General features: G+C 40.2%; 2 protein-coding genes across 5 annotated transcripts; one reads left to right on the forward strand and one right to left on the reverse strand.

Moving 5' to 3' along the window:
* Positions 1 to 1,472: 1,472 nt before the first annotated feature.
* On the reverse strand, positions 1,473 to 22,486 carry hmx3a (H6 family homeobox 3a). The gene is made up of 4 exons (XM_029521473.1): positions 22,303 to 22,486; positions 21,186 to 21,347; positions 3,501 to 3,974; positions 1,473 to 2,687 (listed from the first exon to the last, which is right to left on the reverse strand). Exons 3-4 carry the CDS (start codon positions 3,787 to 3,789, stop codon positions 2,065 to 2,067), a joined length of 912 nt encoding a protein of 303 aa, XP_029377333.1. The 5' UTR covers positions 3,790 to 3,974; positions 21,186 to 21,347; positions 22,303 to 22,486; the 3' UTR covers positions 1,473 to 2,064.
* Positions 22,487 to 22,589: 103 nt separating this feature from the next.
* ikzf5 (IKAROS family zinc finger 5) lies at positions 22,590 to 26,585 on the forward strand. Of its 4 annotated transcripts, none has more exons than XM_029521207.1 (4): positions 22,590 to 22,663; positions 23,229 to 23,391; positions 23,641 to 23,814; positions 23,888 to 26,585. In XM_029521207.1, the coding sequence occupies exons 2-4, from the start codon at positions 23,259 to 23,261 to the stop codon at positions 24,850 to 24,852; spliced, it is 1,272 nt and encodes a 423-aa protein (XP_029377067.1). In that variant the 5' UTR covers positions 22,590 to 22,663; positions 23,229 to 23,258; the 3' UTR covers positions 24,853 to 26,585. The 4 variants fall into 4 exon arrangements, with proteins under 4 accessions (XP_029377067.1, XP_029377065.1, XP_029377068.1 ...); XM_029521205.1 differs by having other exon boundaries at positions 22,607 to 23,062; XM_029521208.1 differs by having other exon boundaries at positions 22,607 to 23,410; positions 23,648 to 23,814.
* The last annotated feature ends 17 nt before the right edge of the window (positions 26,586 to 26,602 follow it).

The raw sequence follows: 26,602 nt of genomic DNA on the forward strand, positions 1-26,602 counted from the left end.
TATGATGTAGCAGTGACAAGATGTCTCACCTGACAAAAATACTTTTTAGTGTTAAAATCATCAAAGGATAGCACAGTTAACTTTCACAGTTTTACTCAAATTACGCAATGTTTTGATCAAAATTGACTAATGCAATCTCGCCACATTCACTCATAATCAAGAGGAAAATTATAGCAGGTTCACTTGGATGAAAACACAATTGGCTTAGATAGCATTTTTTTTTTAATACTTCGCGTTTCGCATTAAGTGTTCATAGGCACCTGTAGGATCCTGTAACACTTTAATAGAATTTAATCTAGTGAGAAAATCTCAACCGTTTCTAAACCTTATAAAAATATGTGATATTACAGAACAATATGTTATTATTCAAATAAACTGCACAGTGGGTCAAGTGGTTACTTAAATGAAAGTATAATGTTGTTATCTCGGTTATATTCTTTATAAAAACAAGAGTTTGGTAGTCAAAAAATATGGTCAACAACTATATATATAATTAAATATGATTAAATTGCCAGCAAAAATACAATTAGAATAAATTGACAGTAATACTGGCGTGATATAGTACCAAATAGTAAAGGATTGACCATGTAAAAGTACCAAAATAGTGAGAAAATATTATAAACTGCAACACACACAAACTCACTCACACGTGGACGTAGGAGAAACAGAAAACGGTTAAAAGACAGCAGCTCATGCTCAGGGAGTAATGCCCTCCCTTGAATACATTACCCATCATTTTGGCAAGATGGTGGCAATTACGCATCTAATTGCCCGAACCACTTTTTATGTAAAATAACGTTTTTAAAGTGCATAACACCAAGATGATTACAGAAACCCACTTGCCCAAGTGTGTGTGTGCGTGTCATGCAGCTTTTATCAGATTAAGCAATAATATATATCACCACCCTACCACTGAAAATGTTTGCGCTTTTTGGTGCTTAATACCGTCGTTATGTTTTATGTTGTTTGAACATAACATTTATTTGCATTTTTAAGAAAATTGGCCATTCAACAATATCCCCAGGTTATTTCTACTATTTTCTAATCCGTGGTTGGACATAGAAAAGAAGACATACAAAAAATGTCCTAAAATGTAAGGAATATCCTCCATTTATTTCACAACATGGTTCAGCAATACAATATCAAAACGTCGTTTTTAATATACAAAGGAGAAGCTGCTCTTCTCCCCGCCGCCTCATTAAATATATACATTTACAGATTTTGTACACCAGTGTAGTCGATATTCTTGGCGCTCATGTCCAAAAAACAAAACAAAACAAAACTGAAAAAAAAAAAAACAAACAAAGTGGATCAAGCTCACACTTGTGCTTACAGGATGTGTCCGTGGGGAGAACACTTCAAACTAAACATAAAGCTACAAGGGTATGATACAGCTGAGTGTCTTGATTGTCCCTGTCACGCGCTTTAAACAGGAAAAAAAAAAAACTAATAAAAGTAATAAAAGGGAAAAAAATGAAATGTTACGGCAGAGCTTCCTCGGTCTTTCACCACTGAACAGATGACAAAACTTTTTTTTCCTGGTTGAGTGGATTCATTCATTGACAGCACACCGTCAGTGTATTGCACATCATCGTGTTAGAAGTTGTGGGAATGTGAACAAAATAAGTGTGTTAGTGGAGCAGACCTGCGCATTTTGTAAACAAGGTGGTTTTGTTTTGCTGTTGTTTTGTTGTTGTTGATATATATAAATATATATATATCAACCACATAGAAGTGGACTGTTCAGTCATGGTGTGAAAACTAGGGAAATAATTAAAGACACTCATCAGGCAGTGTGAGCAGGTGGACCATCCAGAGATGAACATATAATAATAATAATAATATTAATATTAATAATAATAATAATATTAATGCGTTTGCGTTGTCGCATCACTTGTAAACGGCACCTTTATGGAAAATGACACTATGGGGTATATTTGCGAAAATAGGTCTACGCCGGCCTGACAGTCTTTTTCTCTTTTTTTCCCCCCAGTGTTAGTTGTACAAAAATATTTTGTCTTTTTCGTTTGTTTGTTTGAAACTTGGTTTTCAACTGAGCGTTTTTCAAACCGGTCTCAGCAGCGGCACAGATGTGACGATGGGGTGGGAGTAGTAGACCCCAGGGTGCGGGAAGGTGAGCAGCGGCTGGCTCACGGGCACGTTGGCAGCGGTGCCTCCGCTCTCCGAGGCCGAGTTCTCGTGGTAGAGGATGGGCACCCGGACTATCCTCTGCGCCGCGGCGTGGCTCAGGTTGGCGGCTTCCAGCTCGGCGGCCAGCTGCCGTTTCCACTTGTTCCTCCTGTTCTGGAACCAGATCTTGACCTGGGTCTCCGTCAGGTGGAGGGACGCGGCCAGGCCGGCCCGCTCCGAGCTGCTCAGGTACCGCTTCATGTCGAAGGTGGACTCCAGCTGGAACACCTGGCTGCGGGAGAAAACCGTGCGCGTCTTCTTCTTGCGACACGGCTTCTTGTCGTCGTCTCTCTTCTTCCACTCCTCCAGCTCGTCTTTCTTGACTTCTTCCGTGTCGCTCTCCTCCAGGATTATCTCATCTCCGCTTTTATTGTTGTTGTGCTCCTCGTCCTCGTCCTCCTCTTTGGTGTCTGGCTCGGATTTGAGCACCATGTCCGGCGAGTCTCTGTCCGTGCCTGAGGTTGGAGAGGAGTCTCTGGCTCCTGGTTTGTCGGTGACTGGAATGAAGAAGAAGTGGTGATTGAGTGGCGCTCAGTGTATTTTTTCCTTTTATCAATCACATTTTAGAACGGTCTTTTGAAAAACTAAAATGGTAATAAATTGCAACACAAAATTAGCTCTAATAACCCAGATAAACGCACATTACTGACACCAAACTCAACTCTCCTCAAATCAGCCTTCTATTTAAATCACAAAATTAAATATCTATAATCAGTACTCTAACTCCAAAAACTCTGAATAATCCATTTTTTTCTTTACACGCAGACGTGATAGTGCCACATTATACCAGCGCCTTTGAAATCCCACGTGAATAAATCAGAGGAACAGGCTGTCAGCGGACAGGCCTCGGGGGTACGATGCTCATAGTCAGCGCCAATAGACAAATCAAAAGCACGCTGCGCATCGTCACCCTAACCCGATGATTTCACGATGTCTACTTCATTTTATGCACAAGTGTCACTTTATTGATCTATTATCCTGCGTCGAGGCATAACAAAATAGGCCTTCATTGAGGACAAGGCGTCACGCCACTGCGCACACTGTGCCGGAGTTAAAGCCAGGTCATGGATTATTATTTCCAGTCCCCATAACGTACTTTGGTGCGATACAACTGTGAGGAAGTGCAATGGCTGGCTGATGACAAAACACACAGGATATGATCCTGGGGTCATATCATTTGACTATATCAAATGTACAGGCATAGTTTTTCTTGTTTAATTATTAACGTCAAACTTAAATCCAAATGCTGAAAAGGTGTGTTTCTTGCTGTCATACAGACTAAGGAGATGAGTTTGCCGTGGCAGCCTTACCTTCAGTTCTGTGGAGGTGGGCGGATGAGCTGAGGGTGTACGGGTACCACCACGCCGAGGTGCGCTCCAAGTAATGAGCCGGTAGGCTGAACCTCTGTGCGGGCAGGTCAAAGCGTGGAAAGTGCAAGTCCCCGACCTGGGAGAGGGAAAATCCTCCCTCCAGAGCCGCCTTGGTGGCCGCCACTACGGGCTTGGGTTTAGACGGTTTGCTATCACAATTCAGCAGGTTCTTAATGAAGAAAGGAGAGTCTTTGGCCGAGGCGCACGTCTCTTGCGTTGTCTCTGGCATCGCTGTGGCTGTGGTGTGGACGCAGAGGACCACGGGAGCAGGAATTAAAAAAAAAGAAAAGAAAAGAAAGCGAGGCTGACTTGCAGGGAGTCGATATCCGGACCGCAAGGAGTTCTTGTTTTATTCTTTAACGCGTGGACTCGATTCACCCTCAGAGAGCGCGTCGAAACGCACGTCCGTCTAGGCTAGAAAAAATAACAAAATGAAATGTTTGAGGCGTAAAAATAAATAAATAAATAAAAAAAATCACAACATGGAGATGTCTCATTCCGGGCTCTTTCGTCAAAACGCAAACCGTGTCCACCGTGTCAGTCAGTCTGGCGTCTGATGCTAATGATGAAATAAAAATGTCATCCAAGTTAAATGCGGAAAGTATAGGCGATTGGGCATGTACAATGGCAAATGGGATTAAGGGAGAGACGGCGAGGGGAGAGAGAGGGAGAGAGAGTGAGGGAGAGGGAGAGAGAGACCATCCTCCCTCTCGGAGCTCTCTGGCTGCAGGCGGTGTGCGCTCGCCTGTTATTGGTCTCATATAGTCCAATTAGACAGCAAATGAACACAGAGCTGTTAGCACCAAAAAGGAAGGTTTGGGATCCGTGCAATCAGAACAAGCGCCTCCACACACTGCTAACATTTGCCTACAGACTCTCATGGCCCGCAAAATGTAAGGCCACAGTCTGATCTAATTATTTTATTTCATTTTTGTTTGTTTGGGTTTTTTTTATACTTAACTGATAAAGTTTTGAACCACTTTCACCCAGACTGCAGATGCATGGGAGTTTACTTTTATTCGTTTTTTTATTAATATGCGTTAGTTTGAAGTAAAATGAAAGCGAAAATATATCATAAAATACAATCATAAAAAATACAATAAAATATTAATAAATATAAAATATTTATCGCTTGCACTAATCACGTGGCAGGTAATCGTGATGCTTTTACATGGACAATCCGTTAAAGAGTCACACAAAATAAAGAGCGAATGACTGAGACTCAAATCCACCATAGTGTGTGTTTGTGAGATGAACAAGCCAGCTCAACAGCACAGAAAACGCCCACTGTAATGCAAACTCATAAAGACACTCATACCAATTTAGATAGAGTAACAGACCCGAGATTAGGCTTTTTTTTTTCAAATCATATGAATGCCTCTATTCTGGTGCAGAATCGATACATTCTTCATCCAAATTTGATTAAAGAATTAAATATAGTCCAACTAAAAGGGTGTGATCAGGGGTACTGATGTCAAATGGTCGCCAAATTTTCGCTTCTTTGAGACAACGTGAAAAAGGCCCGAGATCAGGCTGCAGCCTCTCGCCGTGTCACCAATGGGCGATTAGATTCATATTTCTAATTCATTGATTTCCAACGAGGGCCACTTCCACAATGTCTGCGGGTCGCGCATCCATTTGTTCCCCCCTAATCGATTAGGTTAATTCATCCCTTAGATTGCGCTCTTTGTAAATGTGCTATGTATATTCACTCATTGATATTAATTGACTTGTTTTTAAAAAGAGGAAGAAAGGAAAAGGAAAAAAGAAGAAAAGAAATAAAGCAGGTTGGAAGTTTGTGGAGAGGAAAAGCGGGGAGACAGCGTCCTCTTTGGGCCACATTGGTGAAATGCAAGTGCGTGTGTGTGTGTAAGGCCTGTGTGCAAGTGTTGGAATTAGTGCATTGTGGTGGCACAAGTTGTATTATGCTGCCACAGAATGAGGAGTCATCTGGATTTAAAGGGAAGAAAGTCATTTTAGGGAGAAGATTAGTGTTTTGGTTCAGTTTTCATTTAAGGTGGACATTCTTTGGTTACGGTTAAGATTTAATGTCAGCCTAAATCAATTTATTGACCTCCAAAAGGAAAAACAAGAAAACAGACAATACATCATGCACAAGTGAAGATACCCTGTTAGGTAGTGTTGCATTAATTGCATCATTTTGGTCAGTTGGCATTTGATCTAAAAACATTTTAAGAGGTGTTTTTCATGCTGTGTTAGTCAGGATGATTTCACACATGGCACTTAGATAGCTGGTACCTCTTTCACAAGTGGCAGCCTAGCCCGAGATCAACAGATGTGTTTCATACATAATCTGGTAGCACACATTCATCAGCAAAGGATAAACTGTATAGACGAGTAAACCATGATTATTTCTAAAAAAGGGTTACGGAAAATGCAAATTATGGGAGTTCCCTATAATAAATGGCAAAAGTGACAACATACGGAAATAACATACACATGCACGAGACTCCAGAGAAAAAGAGGACTGTTGATAGGTATGATGAATGTTAACGTTATCAGGTGACACACCAGGTAATAAAACTATTCACCTGTCTTGCTCAGCTGTAAAGGGGCTTTTTGAACATTTTCTCTGCTGCTAAACTTAGTTTCTTGGCAGGCATGTACATTGGTAATGGTCTCCAAGACCATTACATGCTGTTGCATTTAAAATGAAAAAGGCTATAGGACTAACAGTGACTTCATGCAGGCTACAATGGTATCGAAAAGTGATGATACAGACTGGTTGGGCTGGCAATGGCTGGCTGGCATACCTACTTGAAATGAGGAAAATAAATGAAAAGAGTAGACAAAGTTAAAACAGTTAAAAAAAAAAAAAAAAAAAAAAAAATCAGCCTGTATCAAGTCAAAGAGATATTGTTGATGAACACAGCAATATTTATGCTGCCAATAATACTATACTATTTTAACAGTACCCTCCTACCTGCTGCTTTCTGATATAATATCAATCCAAAATGCTTACTGGAGATACAAAGAACACACTAGTTTGTAACCCTGAAATTAGCACAAACTAAAATCCCCTAGGTCTTAAAAGATGGGGTTCATATTATGCACTGATAAAAACATGTTGTAGACATTACCCAGAGGCTATATAGGCCCTCTGAATGCTCCATAAGTCTATTTTTGTTGCTCCTTGGGTAGGTTACTATGACTTTTATATTATTTATTTCAAAGCACCCAGATATTGATTATTTCACAGGGAAAAATGACAAATGGCAGGAGGGAATGACACGGTCAGCAGGTTCTATTAGAGAAATGATAGTGTTGCTCGTGGTTTGTTAAAAGGTCCAGTTTAGATACTTTATAGGTTTACATCCATCATCGTCTAATGACCTATTTGATGAAAAACACGCGCTCTGGTGACAACGACCCTGTGCAGCCAACTTCACTTTGTAATTGCTCCCATATTAAATATAGATTTTTGTTTTGATATCTTGTGAGAATTCCTTTTTGTGGGTCAAAATTGTGATAAAAGACATGAATGCAGCGGCAAAAGCTCGGAGGGGAAAAACTTTAAGGAGAAAGGAAGAAATAGGTGGGTAAGAGGCGCTGATGGTGGGACTATGAGTTAGGTATTTTTGGGTTCTGGGCAAAGGTGGAAAGTTATCGTCGTCTTAAGTAATTAATTAAGAAAGTAGCAATGCTGAAATACAAATATAATGCAGAGCAGGTACTGGTCTTAAGCTGAAAATGCTTATTAATTTTAAATGTAAAATTTCAGTTTAGTAGAAGTAATATTCGAAAGACATACTGAGACAAAAATTAAAAAGTATGTGTAACTTTAAAAAAGGGGCAGAGAAATAACAGAAGAGGAATAACACTACTTCTAGATTATTATGCATGATTGAATCCTATTTCATGACCAGATATTTTTTTATGTATGTGTATGTATAACATCTGTCAGACATATGTAGTTAGAGGAGGTGTATTAATATGCAGTACTTTTAAAAGGCTTTATTCCAAGGAAAAGCAGTGCACTAAAAATGGTAAATGTATGGAAGTAACAAAATTGCAAAAAAGTGATTGTACCCTAGGCTTACAAATGGCAACGCTAAGCATTCAATTATTGGATTCATATTATTAATATAGTTCTGATGTTATGATTTTTTGTGCTCATTTGGGACTCTTTGAAAAAAAAAAAAACAAATACAAATTCATTTTTATCCTAATAACTATTGATCACATAATTATGTATGATGGTAAATTATTAGGACAAAACAAGTTACAAATTGCAATAGTATGAAATTTCATAGGTAAAGATGGGTGTCAGTGAATTGAGCATTAATGAGTGAGAAATATGAAATGAAGAGTTTGCACAGATTCCACTGGCCCGAGATCATGGAGTAAAACTGCTCACACAGACAGCTGCATTTATTACTGAAACCTGTCCACCCTGTGTCCTTCTTGCACTTTTAACTGGCCACTCCTGTTTGGGATGAGCCATTAAACCAATCAAGGCCACACTGAGATAGTTTAGATTTAAGTATTGCATTTAACTTGTAAAGGAATTGGTGGCCCTCCACTGACCCGGCAAGCTTTAATTGGGATTGTGCAGGTATCGATTGTAAGCGGCCAGGCGAACCTTGAATTACAGCCTGATTAGCTTTTACTTGGCCCCTTGCACCAGCCAGTCGAAGGAGCTCAATGTCATTCAGGCTGGACACTTCAGAACCCACTTGACTAGAGGGAATCTTGTTACTTTCTGTGTAAACAGGAAACAACATGTATTTAAGATGAGGACAGCTATCCTCGCAAATGTGTCAGTCACTCAAGGCTGTAGTATTCTCTTAATGTATAATTAACCACTTATAGATAGGCATTGCAGTGTTTGTTCAACAGCTTGTAGGAAAAGGAAGGTAAATCTGAAGCTATTAAAAGAAATAACTGAATGATTCTGTGATAGAAATCTGAAATAAATGTAGCTGCATTGCATGTAAAGAGACGGAAGACGCTGAAATCAGTGATCAACACTGTCTTAGCACTACCTTCACAGAACTCCCCCAGATGAGTTTAACACTTCTATGTAAAGATATAAACACATTGAAAAGGCTTAAGAGTTGAAGACTCACACCTGGTTTTTACACAACCCAATAAGGAACATAATGCCACGTAACAGATCTGGGGGGTTGGTTTTCAAATTCAGGTAAAGCACACATCAGTAGAAGGTTAACTAACTCCTAAAATCAGGTTTTCTGGATACTGCTTTCTTATATTCAATTGTTATTTACTTCCAGATGGATCCAACTGGTCCCGATTTCTTTTTTGGGCTCTTATGATTTGTTTATTTAATCAAGAGACTGTTTATATGTCTGGATTTCATGTGTGGAATTGGTAGTCCTGGCAGTGATTTGGGCAATATTTCTGAGAGCAATAATTTAGACAGCACCATAAATGTTTGTAAGGGAGAAAGATTTGCCATTTGCTACAAAAATTGTGCAACAAAGGCAACTCATTTTGTCCTCCAGCCAATGTAACTTCAATAGCTGGATTTTACTAAGCAGTTGGGGAGCATTATGAATCCGCAAAGGTATCTGGATAATTGATGGAGCGAATTCTGTGGCCGTCCCTGTTCGAAATTGAATAAATGTGATAAAAGTAAATTTAACAGCCATAAAGGTTTTAGAAAATGTAGCAAAATCCTACTAGAATTGACAACAGAAAATTTAAAAATAGACAATCTGGGGGATGGACTGTTACAGTGGCAACAGTAGAGTAAACTCTACATTACAAAGAATGTTTTTCAGTCCATAAATTTACTTATATTCTGGCCAAGGGCATAGATATGGGATGGGAACCTCCAAACATTAGGCGTCAATCACTTCAGCTTTGGAATGGAGGGCCTGAGTACTAACTCATTACAAAGACATTAAAATTGGGCCCTTCACATAGCTAATGACTTGAAATCCTTATTTTATGTATATAATTGCCATATATTTTTCAGAACAGGTTACTTGTGATATTCAGCCACTGAGAAAAATGGTAGGTTGAAATTGCAAACATTGTGTATTGATAAGATAGTGTATAATCTTAGCTGAAGAATAATTTAAAGAGGGGACAAAGAGCCTTAAGGTGCACAGTTACATTTAGGAATACTAAAATGAGTTTATCAGGTTTAGTCCAACCCCAGCGTAGGACAGACAGTTGTGCTGTGTGACCTCAGTGACTTTGAGAATGTGTGTGATTGTGAGGGCATAAGGGATGTAGGTTTTAGTCAAGTGTTTGTTTATTTCCTCTGTTTGAATGATTATTAAAGACTGGAGTTGGGCTTCAGGAAGGAAGCTTGTAGCAGATATTATTTGCCAACCTTGGGAGAAAAGGCAGAATATTTTGATCAAGAAAACATGTCACTTAACATGTGCGGTATGAGTAGATAAGGGCACAGAAGGATGATGTATCCTCCTTTTTATCTGATGTGCTCTCATTTTATCTACATTTTATCACTCCTTATCTTCCTTTATTGTTTCTCAGCAGAGATGATGACCTCTGTAAGGCTTGGGCGGAAACAGTCATAGAAGCGATGTAGCCCTTTTTCTCTATTATGAGCAGCTTCATCCAAGCCCTCCAGGCACCCAGCCTCAATATCCACCTTCTGTACCTCTAAAAACTCTGCCCTGGATCGTCAGCTTTTACCCGGGCTGCCTGGATATGTCATTACAACTCAGTAATCTGGAGAGGGCAACAGAAAAGTTCTCATCAGTGTCAGCCTGAGATATAGACATGGGCTGAGTAACAAATGGCCAAATGCACAGGCAGCAGAGCAGACCATCAATAAAGCAATTTCTTTTGTCATAACAGCCACGTTTTTCCTAAAGCCAGCCTTTCAAAACTTTTCACTCTGCAAATCGCTGCAGCCCGACCATTAGAGTCCTGCCTTGTGAATTTAATGGATTCCGTACAAATAATATTCCGCCATAATGGAAAAGGTTGAAGTCACTGAAGACAGATGAAGTCATAAACACGTATAATTGAGAATCAAAGACCGATAAATTTTAAACTGCTATCCATTCTCTCTTTTTAGATGATGATCTATGTCAGCGTGGCTGCAGGAAAATGGAAGAGATTATGGGGGAAAATTATAACAATAAATTTTCTAAACATACACCTTGATTATGCTTCGATTTTTTGGAGGGGTAGGAGGTGAGGGAGGGGGTTAGAAAGAAGGCTGGGATTGCTGAAAGCTTGCTGGCTAAATGGCACCATAAAATAGGTTCTCTGCTCTTTTGCCTGCAGAGCGTAGGCATGCCCGGAGGTGTGATTTCCCCCCACCTCTAAATGGGGGAAATGAATTGTGTAATTTATTGCAAACGTGCACACAGTGAGATTAGATCAGCATATCCCATCAAAGGAACAACAATCAATCAGCCTCTAGTTAACAGCTTGAAACACATAAACCAGGGCACCTAATGGCTTTCCAATTTAACAGATTGATAGACTTATCCGGTCCTAAGGGATGAATTAAGAAAACCGGGTACTTTCACACAGGCACTGGCACTTTTGACAGGACCTTGCCCCCCTCTAGCTTACTTACTATCTTTGCTCCTGAATATAGAGATAAGGTTAACCTGAAAATAAAGAGAAAGTCTGCTTTCACTCTTCCCCCCCTCCCCTTTCTGTTTGAGAAAGCACTCCAGAACTGATTTGTTATTCAGATGAGGCGGGAGTGGAAGTGTGTCAGATGTGGAGAATGGGCACATTTTAATGGCCTGATTATCGCGGGTCATTTGGAACTGTGAAATCAAGGGAGCTATTCAAAGCCACTTAACAATATCTAAATGTGACCCAGGCGACCCATTCAACCAAGGATGTAGTTTTTAAAAAAAGGAGCTTGTTTGTTTCATATCTTATTAATCGCACCATTGATTCACGTAAACTAATCAGCAAAAAAACATTAGTTGAACAGTTTGGGAAATATGCTTGCTTACTTTCTTTAAGGGAGTAAGTGGAGAAGAATGACACCACTCCAACTACTCTATAGTAAATATGTTGCAAGCAGCCAGTTTCGCTTAGCATAAAGACTAGAAACAGGGTGATAAGTTTGGCTGTAGCTTTGCTTTTTAACTGTTGCTCTGCTATAGGGTTAAACAATCAGCATGTTAAAAGCATACCAACGAATACGTATCATCTGCGTCATCCAAGCAGAAGTCAAATAATAATTAGGAATTTTATAGAAGGTGATGCATCAGACCATTTGTTGGCTATCAGCAGACACTTGACAAACAGTCCAAAGTCTTCATATTGAGCAAAGCTAAAAGGCTGCACGCTGTGATTACATATTTACTGTGTAGGCATAGTGTTTTTCAGGAAGCGCTGTGCTGGGCATTTAGTGTGTAATCACATTGCCACATGACTGTAGATTCAACTATTTTCTAATATTATACCCCAAATTCAAATACCTATGTTGTGAGTCAGTGCTCAGGCAGTCTGATGTTTGGAGGATCCCATGTTTGAGGGAAATATTAGTACCATGCTTTCAAACTAAACTTATTCTCAGTGGTTTTTAGCAATGGAGCTCACTCGTGACTTGACTGTTCAAAAACTTCCTGAAAGACTGCTAAAACCACATTAACGAGTATGATGTAGTAACTTTGTTGCAGATAGATGCCTACTGTTGCACAGACCTATCTTTGTACCAAAGTGATAAAAGAAAATTAGAAGCAGCGCTGAATTTGTTTACTGATATAGATCGGTGCAGGTTTGCATTGAACTGCACAAGATTCTTCCATCAGAAGTGTTTTCACATTTGTACGTCTCCAAGTGAAACCAAATAGTTACCATTTCTTAAGAAACACATTCAAGCAAGGTTAACTGGCCATACTGTCCTCTGAAGACTTTGGCTATGCACCCAGAGTCTTGACCTGTGCAGAGAACCGCTGTAATGCACACTCAGTGTCACTAAATTATCTTGTCCACATGCAAGGAGAGAGCTGATACCTCTGTGTCGCTGCATAATTGAGGAGCTGTTGCTATCAAAGATGCGATCCTGACAGGGATGGGAAAGTGTTACGCTATACCGCCCAGCGAGAAGACCAGAGGAACATCCACAGGCCAGAGATGCCACACAGTGCCCCATCAGCCTCAGTCTCTTTGGTGGCCTCATGTTTGTTCCACATCAATGTGACAGACCTCCAAATTAAAGAGCAACCAACTCCTTTCATCACACCTCAGTATGTGAATGGCTGGGGTCAATTTTCGTCTTAACTCAGACACTTAAGGAAATGGACCAAGATTCAGCTCATGGGTTCGGAATGAGACCATTGTTGATTGATTACTGATGGATCAATAAATCGGTTACTTAATAAGAGCCCATTACTAACCAATCAAAACCAATAGCACTTTAAGTGCCTCTTTGCTCCTGCTGTTCCATCAGTTTAGCAGAACATCTGCAGTTACAGGATGTGCAGGGGAATGACCATTACAAAATGAAAGAGGATAATAGACACAAAACAGAAACAAGACTATTAAACTCAACAAGCTCCCCACTCTCAGGGTCAGAGGATTGAAATTGTGTTTTCCTGCTCGACATCAACATGTTTCCTCCCTGTGGACACAAATCCGCTGACCCTATTGTTTGGCCTGCGTGTACAGCAAGGAGCATAGTTACGAAGAGTGCCCAAACACGATTGCCCTGCTTTCTGTGACAGACAGTAATTGGTGTTTGTTTGCCCTCTTTTCTTCCGCTCTTGTGTCGTGGGGTGGTAAAGAGTGCTATTACTGTCAGCTGATTAGTACAGCGTCTCTGCCTCTTTCAGCAGCTGTCAGGACTACCTAATAATGGGAAACTTGAGCAGAGGCAGGAGGGGCCTGTTCCTCCTGCCTTAGTTTTAGCTAGTTGTTCCCAATAAACCACAGACTGAGAATAGAGAGACGAGAGAGAGAAAAATATGGATGTGCAAATACATGTTGATAGATTTTGAAAACTGGTAGTTCTCAAGCATTCCCCAACCATAAAATTCAGTGAATGCCACAGGAGTCATATCATCATTTTCATCCTCTTTAAGTAAAAATAGGATACATGTGAGCACCAATCCTTAATGGATCCCTTTTAATACATCAAGCATTGACAGCAGCCCTAGTCAACTCTATCTTCCCTACACTTTAACACATCCCCAAGTCCTTAGGGCACCCAGGAAAATTAACCATTTAACAGCAATAAATAACTATGTCTGACTAACAGAGACTTTAAATCACTCTCTCTCTCTCTCACACACACGCACTCACACATACAAACTGTATAACACCAAACAGACTAATATGATGTTTTGACAGAGCATCGAAACACTGTACATTACACCTTCCTTTCTCTACTCATGCGCAAACCATATAATATGATAGCTTCACAGAAAGTCTATGAATGGCTCGCTTAACCTTTTGCAATCATCCTTTAAAAAAAAATAAGCATTTAAATCAAATCAATTCATGAGAGATGCTGACAGCAGAGGCAATTATCTAGCATTACCATAAGCAATGGTTTTATTGGTTACTTTATGGATAAAAGATCATAGAATAAACTAAACAATAGTTGATATTAGCTCCAACTTAACCAACAGTGAAATGCTAAAAATATTGAATCCTTGATCACTGATAGATGGCACAATATATACTACGATAATGTGTGCTTTATGTGTACTTTTGCTATTACTTGAATGCAGGGGCTGCATGTTTGCATGTGATGGAATATATTTTAAGTGTAGCATTGGTACTTTTCCTGATTAGTCACTCTTATTCCTGACTGTTGAAGCACAGCGTTGTTACATCCTGGCATTTATCTTTTGTGTCACTAGCATTCCCTATAATACCATCATTTCCTTTCCTTGTTTGACTGCTTTTCCCTGTCTGGTGATGTATACCATTAAAGGTTGTTGCATTAGTCACAATGGAGCATTGATTATTTGTAAAAACATAAGTGCAAATCAAATCAACATTGTGCAGGGACAGGTTACCTACCTGTGCAGGGGGCAGTTATTGACCAATTGATTTGATGTGAAGGAGGGTTTTTTTTTCCTGCAGTGAAAAGACCTTGACTGCAAAGCCAGCAATCACTCCAGCACCTTACCTCCTACTACAAATACCTCTAACACCCAACTGTGTCCTCAATCTCCACTCCAATGGGCCCAGGTATGCAACTTTTCCGCCACCACCGTTATGTATTTGGCTTTCTATTTCACTTTAATAGGGGAGAAATTGGCAACATATTCTTTTACAGCCCCTTGGCACCATTAGAAAGCCTGCTGTCACTTGGATTATTTATGAAAAACTATTTCATGCTTACTTACATTTGCCGCTTATTTTCCCCCAGTGTGACCTGCAGCAGATTTTGTTCCATTTCGAAAGCCTTAAAGCCAATTCTTTATGTCTGCAGGTCAGCCTTCTCAATTGAGTCAAGATTGAAATACCAGTGTGTAGTGGGAAAGGTATGGTAAGAGGAAACCATAGTCTTTTATTGTGTGGAGAGCTATAGTGAGGAGAACAGGAAAGGGAATACTGAAAAAGGAGAAACGATAGAGGGTGAAGGCAAGGGAAAGGGGGTGATTTTTAGGTGGATCTAAGAATGGAGGCACCTGCAGAAATAGGAGACGATGTAAAGACAGCAGCAAAAACTTGCAGAGCGAACGAAGCACAAATATCCACCTGCCTGTGAGCAGCAAAGGGTGGCCAAGAACTGAGTCAGCAAATTGGCATAGAACGTAAAAACACAAACCACATAAAGAAAAAGTGCTCTTAAAACCACAAGATTTTATATTTAATCCAAAAACATGTCAAATACCTTTGCTTGTGTGGTGTTTTACAAGGACTACAATGATAAACTTTGCTGGGGGATGTTTTGTTTGGTATTTTTTTTACCCCTGTGTTTCTGAAATCTATACTCATATTCTTGTCTGTACCAGGAAATTGGCAATCTTTGTCTTTCAACATATCAGATAAATCAAAATAAATTTCCCCACTAAGGAGCTCGACAGGCCAGGACAAAACAGTCACACTCCTCTTTGGAGCATGCATCTATACTCATAATCCCATACTGTGTGAGATGGGGTCTTTCACTCTCTATTGCACGCACACACACACACACACACACACACACACACACACAGACACACACAGACTCACACAGACACACACAGACACACATGCACACACACACTTTTTGATCTGGGTTTGGCCTGGTCTTTATACAGTGACCCTAATAAACTGCGGCGTGGCTGGGCAGGTTTGTCATTGTCACAGGTAAGTGATGTAATTAATGTGTGTGTAACAGAGTGGATGGGAGACGGGGCGTTAGCTTTTAAACACCTCTCCAGCTGACTGGGTTTGGGGAGTCCCAGCTGGGCACAGCGAGCGGATCGATAAGGGGTCAAGGGTCAGTCAACCCTCCCATTATGGCCGAGCTAGCGCCCATCATTATCTGGCTAACGATGCCTGCAGGAGGTCCAGTGACAGAGCCACTGAAGTGAGAGGAAGCAGTTTCTAGGGATCAAAACTGAGGCTGGTGTGCTTGAGGCCTAAAACATGTTAATATATATACCTACATGTATGTTGAATTAAAATATCCATATCATGCTTCTGAGGAACTATGCTTCACGCACAATTATATTTACTATGTTGTCATTATGGGGATGCTGGGGGTCCAGTTCATCAGCTCAACTGCCAGAACTCCTAGTGTTGTCTGATTTCATCTCTAAATAACTCCAAAGACCACCCATCATCAAATAACAACTACACAGCTGTATTATAAAAACAAACACAACAACTCAACAGTGTCTACAGTGGTGGCCTCTAGCAGATGCCAGTGCTTGCACTGAGTAGACATGGACAAAGAAAGCGGCAGGGGAGTATGGGAAATGTTTCAGGCAGGCTGGTGTAATCAATAGCTGTCTCAGTGTTTTTTGTGTCTGGGAAAACGGAACTCATGATGTTGCTCCACATATTTTGAATTGCACTTTGAAATAAATATGTTTATTTCAACTTTCCTTCTCAATCATCTGGCAAAACTCATGTTAATGCTCATTTTATTATGCAGCATATTTTTTACTAATACATGTTAAATTTCTGTAGAAATTTGATATCATAATTCAGATGCAATTATTCTATAGAGAAGGGCAATTAAGGGTATTAAAGGTTTGCTTAAGCAGTTTTGTTTTATTTTTGTTTTTGATTTATAGCAACATTTTTTGGGGAGATTTCTTCAGTTTTATTTACCTTAAAGTTGCTGTGCTAATTTTCACAACTGCAAATATGTGCTGTTAATTCTTCTGATATTATTATCAGAATATTATAATATAACTCATCTTTCAGTCAACTTGATGTGTTTTCCAATTCAGTCAGTAATGCAAAACATTATATATATACAGTATATATATTATGCAGGATTTCCCCCTGTGAAAATACACATAAGTGCAAACCCTGTTTTGCACCAAAACTAATGTATTTGTAAAGCATGGCATGCTTTCAAAAAAGGAAAGATCCCATTAATGTAAAACTTCCCTCACATTAGCAGGATTTTACTCAGCCTCAATGGTCTCTCCAATAGATCCATACAGAGATCCAAACACTACAGCTAATTTAAAGTGTGCCTCACATTTCTTGGCGCTTTGAGTTTTTTATCCTGTAGGTGCCCCAAGGAATACTGTGACTAGTTTTGCTCATGATGTTGATACATTATTAATATTATAGCAGGGGAGCATGGGAAATCGTTCCTGGCCAGATTGGGTTTGATCAATATCCTGAGAGGGCAGGAGACTCATTAATCTAAAACTTCCCTCACATTAGCAGTACTGTCCGATTTAAGACCACTCTTTACTCAGACTCGATAGCCACTCCAGCAGATCCATACAAAGATCAAAACTCAAAAGCTAATTTAGAGTACAATGGAATTTTTAATGGTGTGCGCTCCCTGGTGAAAACGGGGACTGGTTTTGTTTATGATACTGACATTTAAGATGATGATTATTAAAGCGATCTGAATTTGTAAAGGAAATGAATGAGTGAATATTTAATAAAATATCCCAATGGGCATGTTTTACTTCAGTCAGGCAAAAAAACATATTTACCTATTCTATGATTCAAAATCACAAAAATATCCAGACCTTTTCATTCATTAAATAAGGTAAAAAACAAGGCAGTTTAAAATTATTGATAAAACATATAAATGGTTATTGAGACAAGGTCAAGAGAAAAAACTATTTAAAAATCCAAAAGCTAAAAAGGACAAATGATGTTCCTTTGTAGAAATTTAGCAGATTTATTTTACATTGGTGTTCATAGTGTATGAGCTAACAACAAAATTTTAAGAGATGAAATGAAATCAAATGAGTGGATTGATTGAACCGATCGGCAGAAGTTTTATCAGAAACTGATTTGATACTTCATTTATCATTATTTGTCAACCAGGCATGAAAAACTAAATATCTTATGTGGTAGTAGATTAAATTACATATCTAACAAATAATTGTTAGTTTTAAACAAAAAGACGCTGTCCGTTTCTTACTAAATGTGAGCCATGTGGCAGACATGCTATGAGGGGATACTCTATGTGTGACCATTGGTGTTTTAGGATGTGCCAGCAGACATATTATCTTCCAAAGGACACGCTAATCCATTACCAGCCTTCTTGCAGTAAGAGTAAAATGCTCGTATTAGGGCAACTGTGCGTTCAGAGGCATCATTCAGGACAATGACCTATAGCCAGAGAGTGACAAGCTAGAAAAATGTCCCCACTTTTCAGGCTGTACAAATGACGTTTGGCCACGATAACTCAGAACTGGACACTTCATTTCAAGTCGAGAGCTAGCTGGCCAGTCAAAAGCTATTATACCATCTTCTTTATTTGTGACCCATGGTTTTGGTAGTAGGACCATCAAATATATACTACTAAAATGCCACTTCACTCAAAAATATTGGCCAGTTCTTTCTCTGTCGTGACTGGGTCCAGATGGCAACCTGCCTCTGATGGAATAAACCTCTAGGAGTCAGGTGGTCAAACAACTGGCCTCTATCAGGCCTAGCAGCACCATGTGAAGAAGAGTGACCAACGCCACTGATCCCTTGCAGCCATTCTAAAAGCATAACAGTCAAATGAATTGATTACCAATGTATCACAGGGGAATTACTTGCTTAAAGGAATAATCACTCACCGATAAAGAAGGAATGGCTATGAATACATTTCAAGGATGACAATCTTTGAGGAGTAATAGTATAATTTGTCACTTGTGACAGTCTATTTGATTGTTCTCGATATTTCAGCCTGGTGGAATATTAGACAGAATATGCCAGGTTGTCAGAGACAGGCTGAGGTAGGTGTGTGTGTGTCATGCTTTTAATACGGTAATAAGGCAGTCAGAAGAACACTTAGACTTCCTAAGGTGACAGCAGTTTTATCGCACGTCGCCTCATAAACTGCCATCATATCTGTTCGCCACTATTATCAAATGGGTGTTTAGTGTGCTCCAGTGTGTCTGTGCGTGGGTGTGTGAAAGAGACCAAGAATGAGTGAACAACCCTTGTGTGTGTGCATGTTTGTATTTGTGTGTGTGTGTGTGTGTGTGTGTGTGTGTGTGTGTGTGTGTGTGTGTAGATGGCATTGTCATGAGAGTAAAAACAGATCAGCATGATCCTGGCTAAGGGCAGCAATACTGTAGGACCAAGTTTTTTATGAGAAAAATAAGCCCATCCTGATGTGAAAGTGACATTTTTCTTTTTGCACCTAGCCTAGGCAGCTGTGATCAAGCTTAGGTCAATAAAATGTCTGTCTATCCATTGAGCTGCCACACCTATCAAAAGATGAAAGTTTGTCTTTAAAGGAGAGATAGAATTCAGTAGGGAGAGAGTGGTTCCTTTCTGTGAGGCATGCAGGAAATTAATCAAGGAAATGGAGTTTTTGGTGTGCCTATATCACATCTAATCTATCCTTTGTCCGCATGTAGCCAGCTCCAAGCCTCACCAATCAAGAGCAACACGCTGGTTTTATGAAAAGCCACTTGTTCCTTGCATAATTGTGGGGGGGGGGGGGTTCATTGCTGAGTTAAATGGGAGGTGGAGGTGGAAGGAGGGGCAGAGTTGTTTGCCCATGTAAAGTGTGATCCAGATAATAGCTTTCTCATCAAAGGCGGCAATTACATTCATTACAACGACACAAGGCGCGCCTGCAAGGAAATTAAGTGGTGAGAGGGAAAAAAAAAAAAAAGCTTAATATATACCTCCTTTTTCCTATCCCGAACCTCTCAGTTCTTTTTCAAATGCTCCACGTGGAGCGGGAGGCCTAAAGAAAGAAACAGTCACAGTAGAGGAAGAATAAATCTCGTCAAAGTCCCTCTTCACCTTTCTGCATCTAAGAGCCTCCCGCCTACCGTTACTATGGCTGCACTTGTCTAGGATTAAAAAAGCTTTTCCAGAAGGATAATCTCTGCTCAGCTTTACACAAGCCCAACAAATGACATCACCTCTTAAGAAACTGCTTAAGACCTTCTCTAAATTAAATTCCAATTTCTTTCAGGGAAAGGAGGTGCAAATTAATTGTCTTGTGTGGCATTAAACCACAAACAGCCTGTAAATCAAGCAGTTAAGAGGAGAAGGGAACCTTTTCATTCACGCCTTTTAAATGTGAATCAGAGCAAGTGGATAACACTGCAATCTTCTCAAAGACAGGTGTCCCAGAGCCCATTCTACATGTGGCAGTGTGTATATTCAAACTTGCTCATATAATTTAGATTGGTCTTTCGAGGGGTTTGAGTTCAAATCAGAAGTACGAGTTAGTGAATCATTGTATTTAAATAAAATACATTTTTGATTAGCGTGATTTATGTTACAGCAGATATTGTATAAGTGTATCAAAGGCTGAAGATAACCTCCTCATCATCTAACACAGTTTTTCATCAACATCCAAGTATTTTCTACACACATTTCCACCATTGCAACTGCAAATAGATGTAAATACTGGACCCACTAAGCCCTATTTGAGTATTACCTGCACTAGCTCTCATTAATACATGCTCACTGCCCTTTTAACAGAATAGCTTAATATATTGTGCAGTGGTGATGTCATTAATGCAAAATTAAGAATGACCAATTCTTCCCCTTAAGTATTTTTAGGCTTAATAAATCTGTCCTTCAAACCAGCAGCAACACTGGCTCTAACTGCAGGAAATACTTAGTAGGAAATAAAACATAAGATTATTGTTTCCAAGATTTATAAGACATGATTTAAAAACAAAACAGTTTAAACAAATGAGGGCACAAACAGTGTGTACTTTGTCTTTTTGTGGCAACAAATCATTGTGGCTGTGTCTGAATTATTCAACAGGATCTGGCCTCAGTGGAAACCTGAGCATAATTAAATTGCAATAAAATAACATTAGTGTGGACAGGCTATTAGAGGATGATGCAATTGGCTGCTCTAGCGGTCATGGTTCAACTGAATAGGTCGACTGCCATGTCTTCCACAGATCCTATACATGCAGTCCCCCCTGGGATGGACAGCTGACTGAGACAGGACTCCCTCACTACCTTTACACTGAACTTTCCATGTCCGACACCGATCACCATGAAATGCATAATGTTAATGAGTCAAACCTTTCATACAACACTGCACTTACTGTCTTCTGCATTTTTTACCTTCGTAACATGCTGTCATGTGGAGTCCTTGACAGTGTAGACTGTGCAGCTGACAGGGAAGGATTTCTACCATCGCTGAGACATGGGCGCCATCTAGAGCACAGATGGTGAGCTATACTCACATTTGGACAGGCAATAGCAGGTGAATATGATTGAATAGACCTGTGGAAAAAATGCAAAATTAGTATGTCTGCACTTCCTGAGTGGAAACACAAACATATCACACAATAACTACACTTTCAATTCAGTCTATTACACCGATAAGTAAATGATTTCTCATTACCAAATGAATGGTTCATGTTGCAAAATTCATTGTTCAGCAGTTTTACATTACTGGTGTAATGCCATTGCTCTGACTCAAGCGGGCTATAATGCGGTAAGAAGATACAGCAACTTCAGTCAACTTAGTCATTTGTTATCTTCTCCTCAGTGGTTTTCCTACAACTTTGACACAAATGGGGCAATGCGATCTTCAACAAGCCCTTCCTTGTAAATTATTGATTGTGATCAAACATGGATGAGTCGATAGCTTTTGAACGCAGTGCAATTGTTGTGCCTCATTTGCCACTTGACCATAATTGCAAGCTGTACATCTAAGTCTGCCATGTCTGGGACAAAAGAAAGGACAAGCTATCAGTTAACTTCACTAGCTAGTGTTTCAAATTCAAAATGCCCATATAAAGAAACTCATCAGTGATGGCAAAGTGCGTTGTTTGAAGTATCCTGAAGCAATAACAATATCATCCTCGAATTAAAGACTTAAAAAAAAAAAAAAAAAAACTTGTTAAAAAAAACCTCAATGACAGGGTACCATATTAGTGTGGCTAAATCTAAAAGTTTGTTGAGTTCACCTTAATGGTTACAATAAGCCAAACAAACAAAAAACAAACCCCAGGTACGTGTTTTAACAGCAATGCTAGCTAACATTTTCAGCTGATTGTCCTGTGTGTGTTTCAGCTCGGCGGATAAACTAGCTAAAGTTCGTTTGTTTTCCACATTCATTTTGAAAAGGTCATTTTTAAAGCAGCGGCCGAAAACACCGAGCTCAAACTGAAGGCCAACCCTGGAGGTCTACGGTTAGTAAATAATACTTTATTTAAATGGAACTGTATCTTACCCAATCCTTTTCATGAAGGGCCGTGTTGTTGGTAGAAATGTCACGTTTTTGGTCGTCAGGCACTAAAAGCACCGATGAAAAGCAGTTGCATTGGGCCATATTGACGTTGAGGGATTTTTCATTGTTTTGTTTTGTTTTTTTATTTTTTATTTTTTGTTTTTTGCTGTTGCTGTTGTTTGCTTGCTTGCTTCTTAATTTTGGTGAGTAACATCGTATGACTTGTAGCCCTAAGAACCTTTCTTGTCGGACTGCGCTGAGATTTCTGCAGGACGGTTTTAAGCGGTGCACAACAAGTGAACTTTGACCCCTAAAACTGTTTTATTGTTTTGATTTCGCAGGTTGTTTTTCCTTGTAGATTGTGGTGAGTGTGTTGGCTGTATTGGTATTTTAAAGCTAGTGCTAGTCCTTGGGGTTCATTAACAAGCCTGCAGAGGATGTGAAATGATGAGTGTGTCGACCCGATACGGAAGTAGCTGCCGACAAAGATGCTATCTCCGAGATAAGCTAACGTTAGCTTTGCGGCTAACTCAGCGTACGTAGCTTTGGTAACAACATGACGGCGAGGACCTGTGTGTAGGAGCGACCTAGCTCACAGCGGATCGCACCTATTTCCTGCATGTCATCCGCCGTTTTCCAATACAATTCCGAGTGTGTGTCCGGATAGCCCAAAACCGGATTTCCAAAGCAAAAAAAATAAAAACACCTCAAACAAAAGAAACCAAACACGTTTGCACTTAACCGACGAGTTATCTTCTAAGAGGTAGGTGTGCAACTTTGGAAATCAGCTAGCTAGGTTAACGGCAGAAATGGATTAAGTGTCAATTTGGCCTTTTTGTTTGGGTGTTTGTGTGACATTTTGATGTTCTGGCCCCATGTCGATTCATGATTGTGGTCGCTGTAGTAAAACATGTAACACATCCTTGTAGTGTTGGGGGAAATTGCACCGCTTTCTTTCAATGGGTGAGGAAAAGCCGGACACGCTGGACTTTGTGAAGGATTTCCAGGAATATCTCAGCCAGCAGACTCAACATGTCAACATGATATCAGGCTCTGTCAGCGGAGTCAAAGAGGCCGACGAGCTGCCTGCAGGTAATCTAACTGTAAATGGGTTCTTTTAATGTTTTTGTATCATGCTGCTTCTTGCATGCTGTTGTGGACTGCATATTGTCACAAGCTAGCTGTATAAATGAATTAAAGGCACCTTCTGCATCTATGAAAATCAGACATTATCATCGAGGGAAACAAATTATTCACCACTAAAGTATAGTCCAAGTTGGGTAAGAGATCTCTAATATAAATGCTAAGTCTAAAATCTAAGGATAATAGTTGTGTATGCAGACTGCAGTCAAAATGGATTGGACCACCCTTCAGTGGACATGTCTTTGGAAGATGGCTCTGGGATACTTGTGGATGGTTTTGAGAGGACCTATGACGGCAAGCTGAAGTGTCGCTACTGCAACTATGCCACCAGAGGGACAGCACGACTCATTGAGCACATCCGAATTCACACAGGTATTAATGGTTATACACGGGGATAGCGCTCATATGGGTTGTGTTATTTAACCTGTCCTCTTAAATCAAACAGGAGAGAAGCCACACCGCTGCCACCTTTGCCCATTTGCCTCTGCCTATGAGCGCCATCTGGAGGCCCACATGCGATCGCACACAGGTGAGAAGCCCTACAAGTGTGAGCTATGCTCTTTCCGCTGCAGTGATCGGAGCAACTTGTCGCACCATCGCCGCCGGCGGCACAAACTCCTGCCAATGAAAGGTGCTCGGTCACTTTCACACAAGAAAATGCTGAGTGTTTTACAGAAGAAGGCCAGCTCACTGGGCTATGGCCGCCGACTCCTAATCAACTTCAGCCCACCTTCAATGGTCGTGCACAAAGCTGACAATGTGAATGACTTCTCTCATGAGCTGCCACACTTACGTCAGGAGACCTATGATAATCAGAATCGAGCAGTGGAGGATGGGCTTTCCACAAATCAAAATCACCATCACCATGAGATGGTCATGGACAACCCCCTGAATCAGCTGTCCACCCTGGCAGGCCAGTTGGCTAGCCTCCCCTCAGATTCTCAGGGTCAGACTCAACCCCCCATGTCTCCGGGGGCAGAATCTATTGTTGATGAGAAGCCCTTCCTCATCCAGCAACCCCACCCTGCCACAGCTCCAGTGGCTGTCTCATCCAGCATGGCTCATGCCTCCTCCTCTTCCCCAATCACACCAGAGCCCAGGGCTCCTCCCCACAGCAATTGCAGCCCAGGAGGGGGACCCTGCAGTGAGCACAGTGGGCGCACCAGTACCCCTAGTATCTCCAACAGCCAACCCAGTACACCAGCTCCAGGCCTGTCTGCCCCACTCCAGGACTCACACATGTTGCATCACTGCCAACACTGTGACATCTACTTCCCAGACAACATCCTCTACACCATCCACATGGGCTGCCATGGCTACGAAAACCCATTCCAGTGCAACATCTGTGGCCACAAGTGCAAAAGCAAGTACGACTTTGCCTGCCACTTTGCCCGTGGCCAGCACAAGTAATTGATGAAATATATAAACAAGCTTATAAAGGACAGCTTTGTTTTTATCAATTCCATAGTAATTTTATTTATTGGTCTTTTACTTGGCCTTGATGTAGCCTAGCCTTTGAAAGTTACTTATACAGGAAAATATCAGTGGTTCCATTTTGTATAATTAAAGGTGACCATTCAAGTGTATTATAAAGGGATGATCAGTGTTTTCAACAGGTTGAAAATTTTATTTGTGGTGGCACTGTTATGAGCTGTGAAGACATCAGAAAAACAATTTCTCTCTTGAGGCAAACTAACTGATAAAGTAAAAAAAAAAACATAGGTGATTCATTTAGAAATCTGAACGCAAACCTATGATGTAAACCTTTGGAATATCAGCATCTGTCATGTTCCATCAACATGATTTTAAATATGACTTTTCTAAATAAAATACATACGTATTTGTTACTCTAAATAAAACCAACTACAACATTACCTCATGGTGGACAAAGCACAACTGCAGCTCGCTTCTGCCTTCAGAGAGAACAAAGGGGGGGAGGGGGTAAACTTTCACAGTAAACTTCACACTCCACAGGACATCCCTTTAGATGAAAACAAACTAACAAATGACAGAACAAATACGTTTTGCAGAGAAATTCTGGCTGGGCCACCTAAATAAATTCTCAACACTCCTGCCGCCAAACACATTTCTTGAGTGACATCTATGCAGGAGTCAAACTGTTGGCCTCGAGTGATCTCACTTAAGCCTTGTTGAACTTATTTCAGTGCTTTTGGTGCATTACTACTATTTCTTTGCAGTGCCTGATATAGTAACTTTCCTGTGTGTCCAAGATAAGGAGGACTGTTTCTTTCAAGATTATTATCGGTAAATTATTCTCTTCGTAATGTAAAGGATAGGCCCAGAACCTTAGGAAAAACATTGTAGTTTTCTATGGTAGCAATGATTTATTTGCCAAACTTTTTCTCCATGAGTGCTGCTAATAAACTTTGGAATGCCAGCTGTATTACACGGATGGCGTTCACAGTAAAACCTGGCCACCCTTTGTATGGTCAGCAAGTTAAGCTGTTAAACTACATTTTGTCATGTTATTTTTAAATTTCCGTCACACAGTGTCCTTCCTTGACCAGCATCATAGTAACTCCTCTCATTTTTTTTAAGAGTGTTGCATATCCTTTGAATAACATTCTGGTCTTTTGATATTGTATGAAGTCACTTTGATATCCAGTATATCCATGTGTAGGACAGCATCACCAAGTCTTGTGTCTCTCGTGAACACTTTTTCAGAATTGCCACGAAACACTGGGAATGCCACGTTTTAGCCTCTGTGATAACACACCAAAATTGCCCATTCATCATGTGGATCCCAGTGCTTTTCTGAATATTTACTGAGTATTGTATTCTGAGTGGTTGGATTGATGTTCAGTGTCGAAAAAAGCTAAAACATTTTATGGAAAGACTGCTACTTTAGCAAAATCATTTTGCCTTGAGTACTGTTGTCTGTTGCTTAGCAACACATGTGGAGAACATAGTTACTGTTTTTAAGATCTCCGTTTTGTCACCATGCTTACCAGTAATAGGGACATCCAGTAATGACGGCCTTATGTTCTCTCAGTGTGTCGTAGGTTCATAGGTGATGGTGATTTTTGAAGCCTTCTTGCAATCACTCTTCCTCTAGGATGGCAAATCATTTTATTGTGGGATGGACTAATCAAACTAATTTATAAGTAAAGTGTTTTCTAACAGAACTGTGTTTGGTCCT

The sequence above is a fragment of the Echeneis naucrates genome, chromosome 15 (genome assembly GCF_900963305.1).
Source record: "Echeneis naucrates chromosome 15, fEcheNa1.1, whole genome shotgun sequence".
NCBI classification, from domain to species: Eukaryota; Metazoa; Chordata; class Actinopteri; order Carangiformes; family Echeneidae; genus Echeneis; species Echeneis naucrates.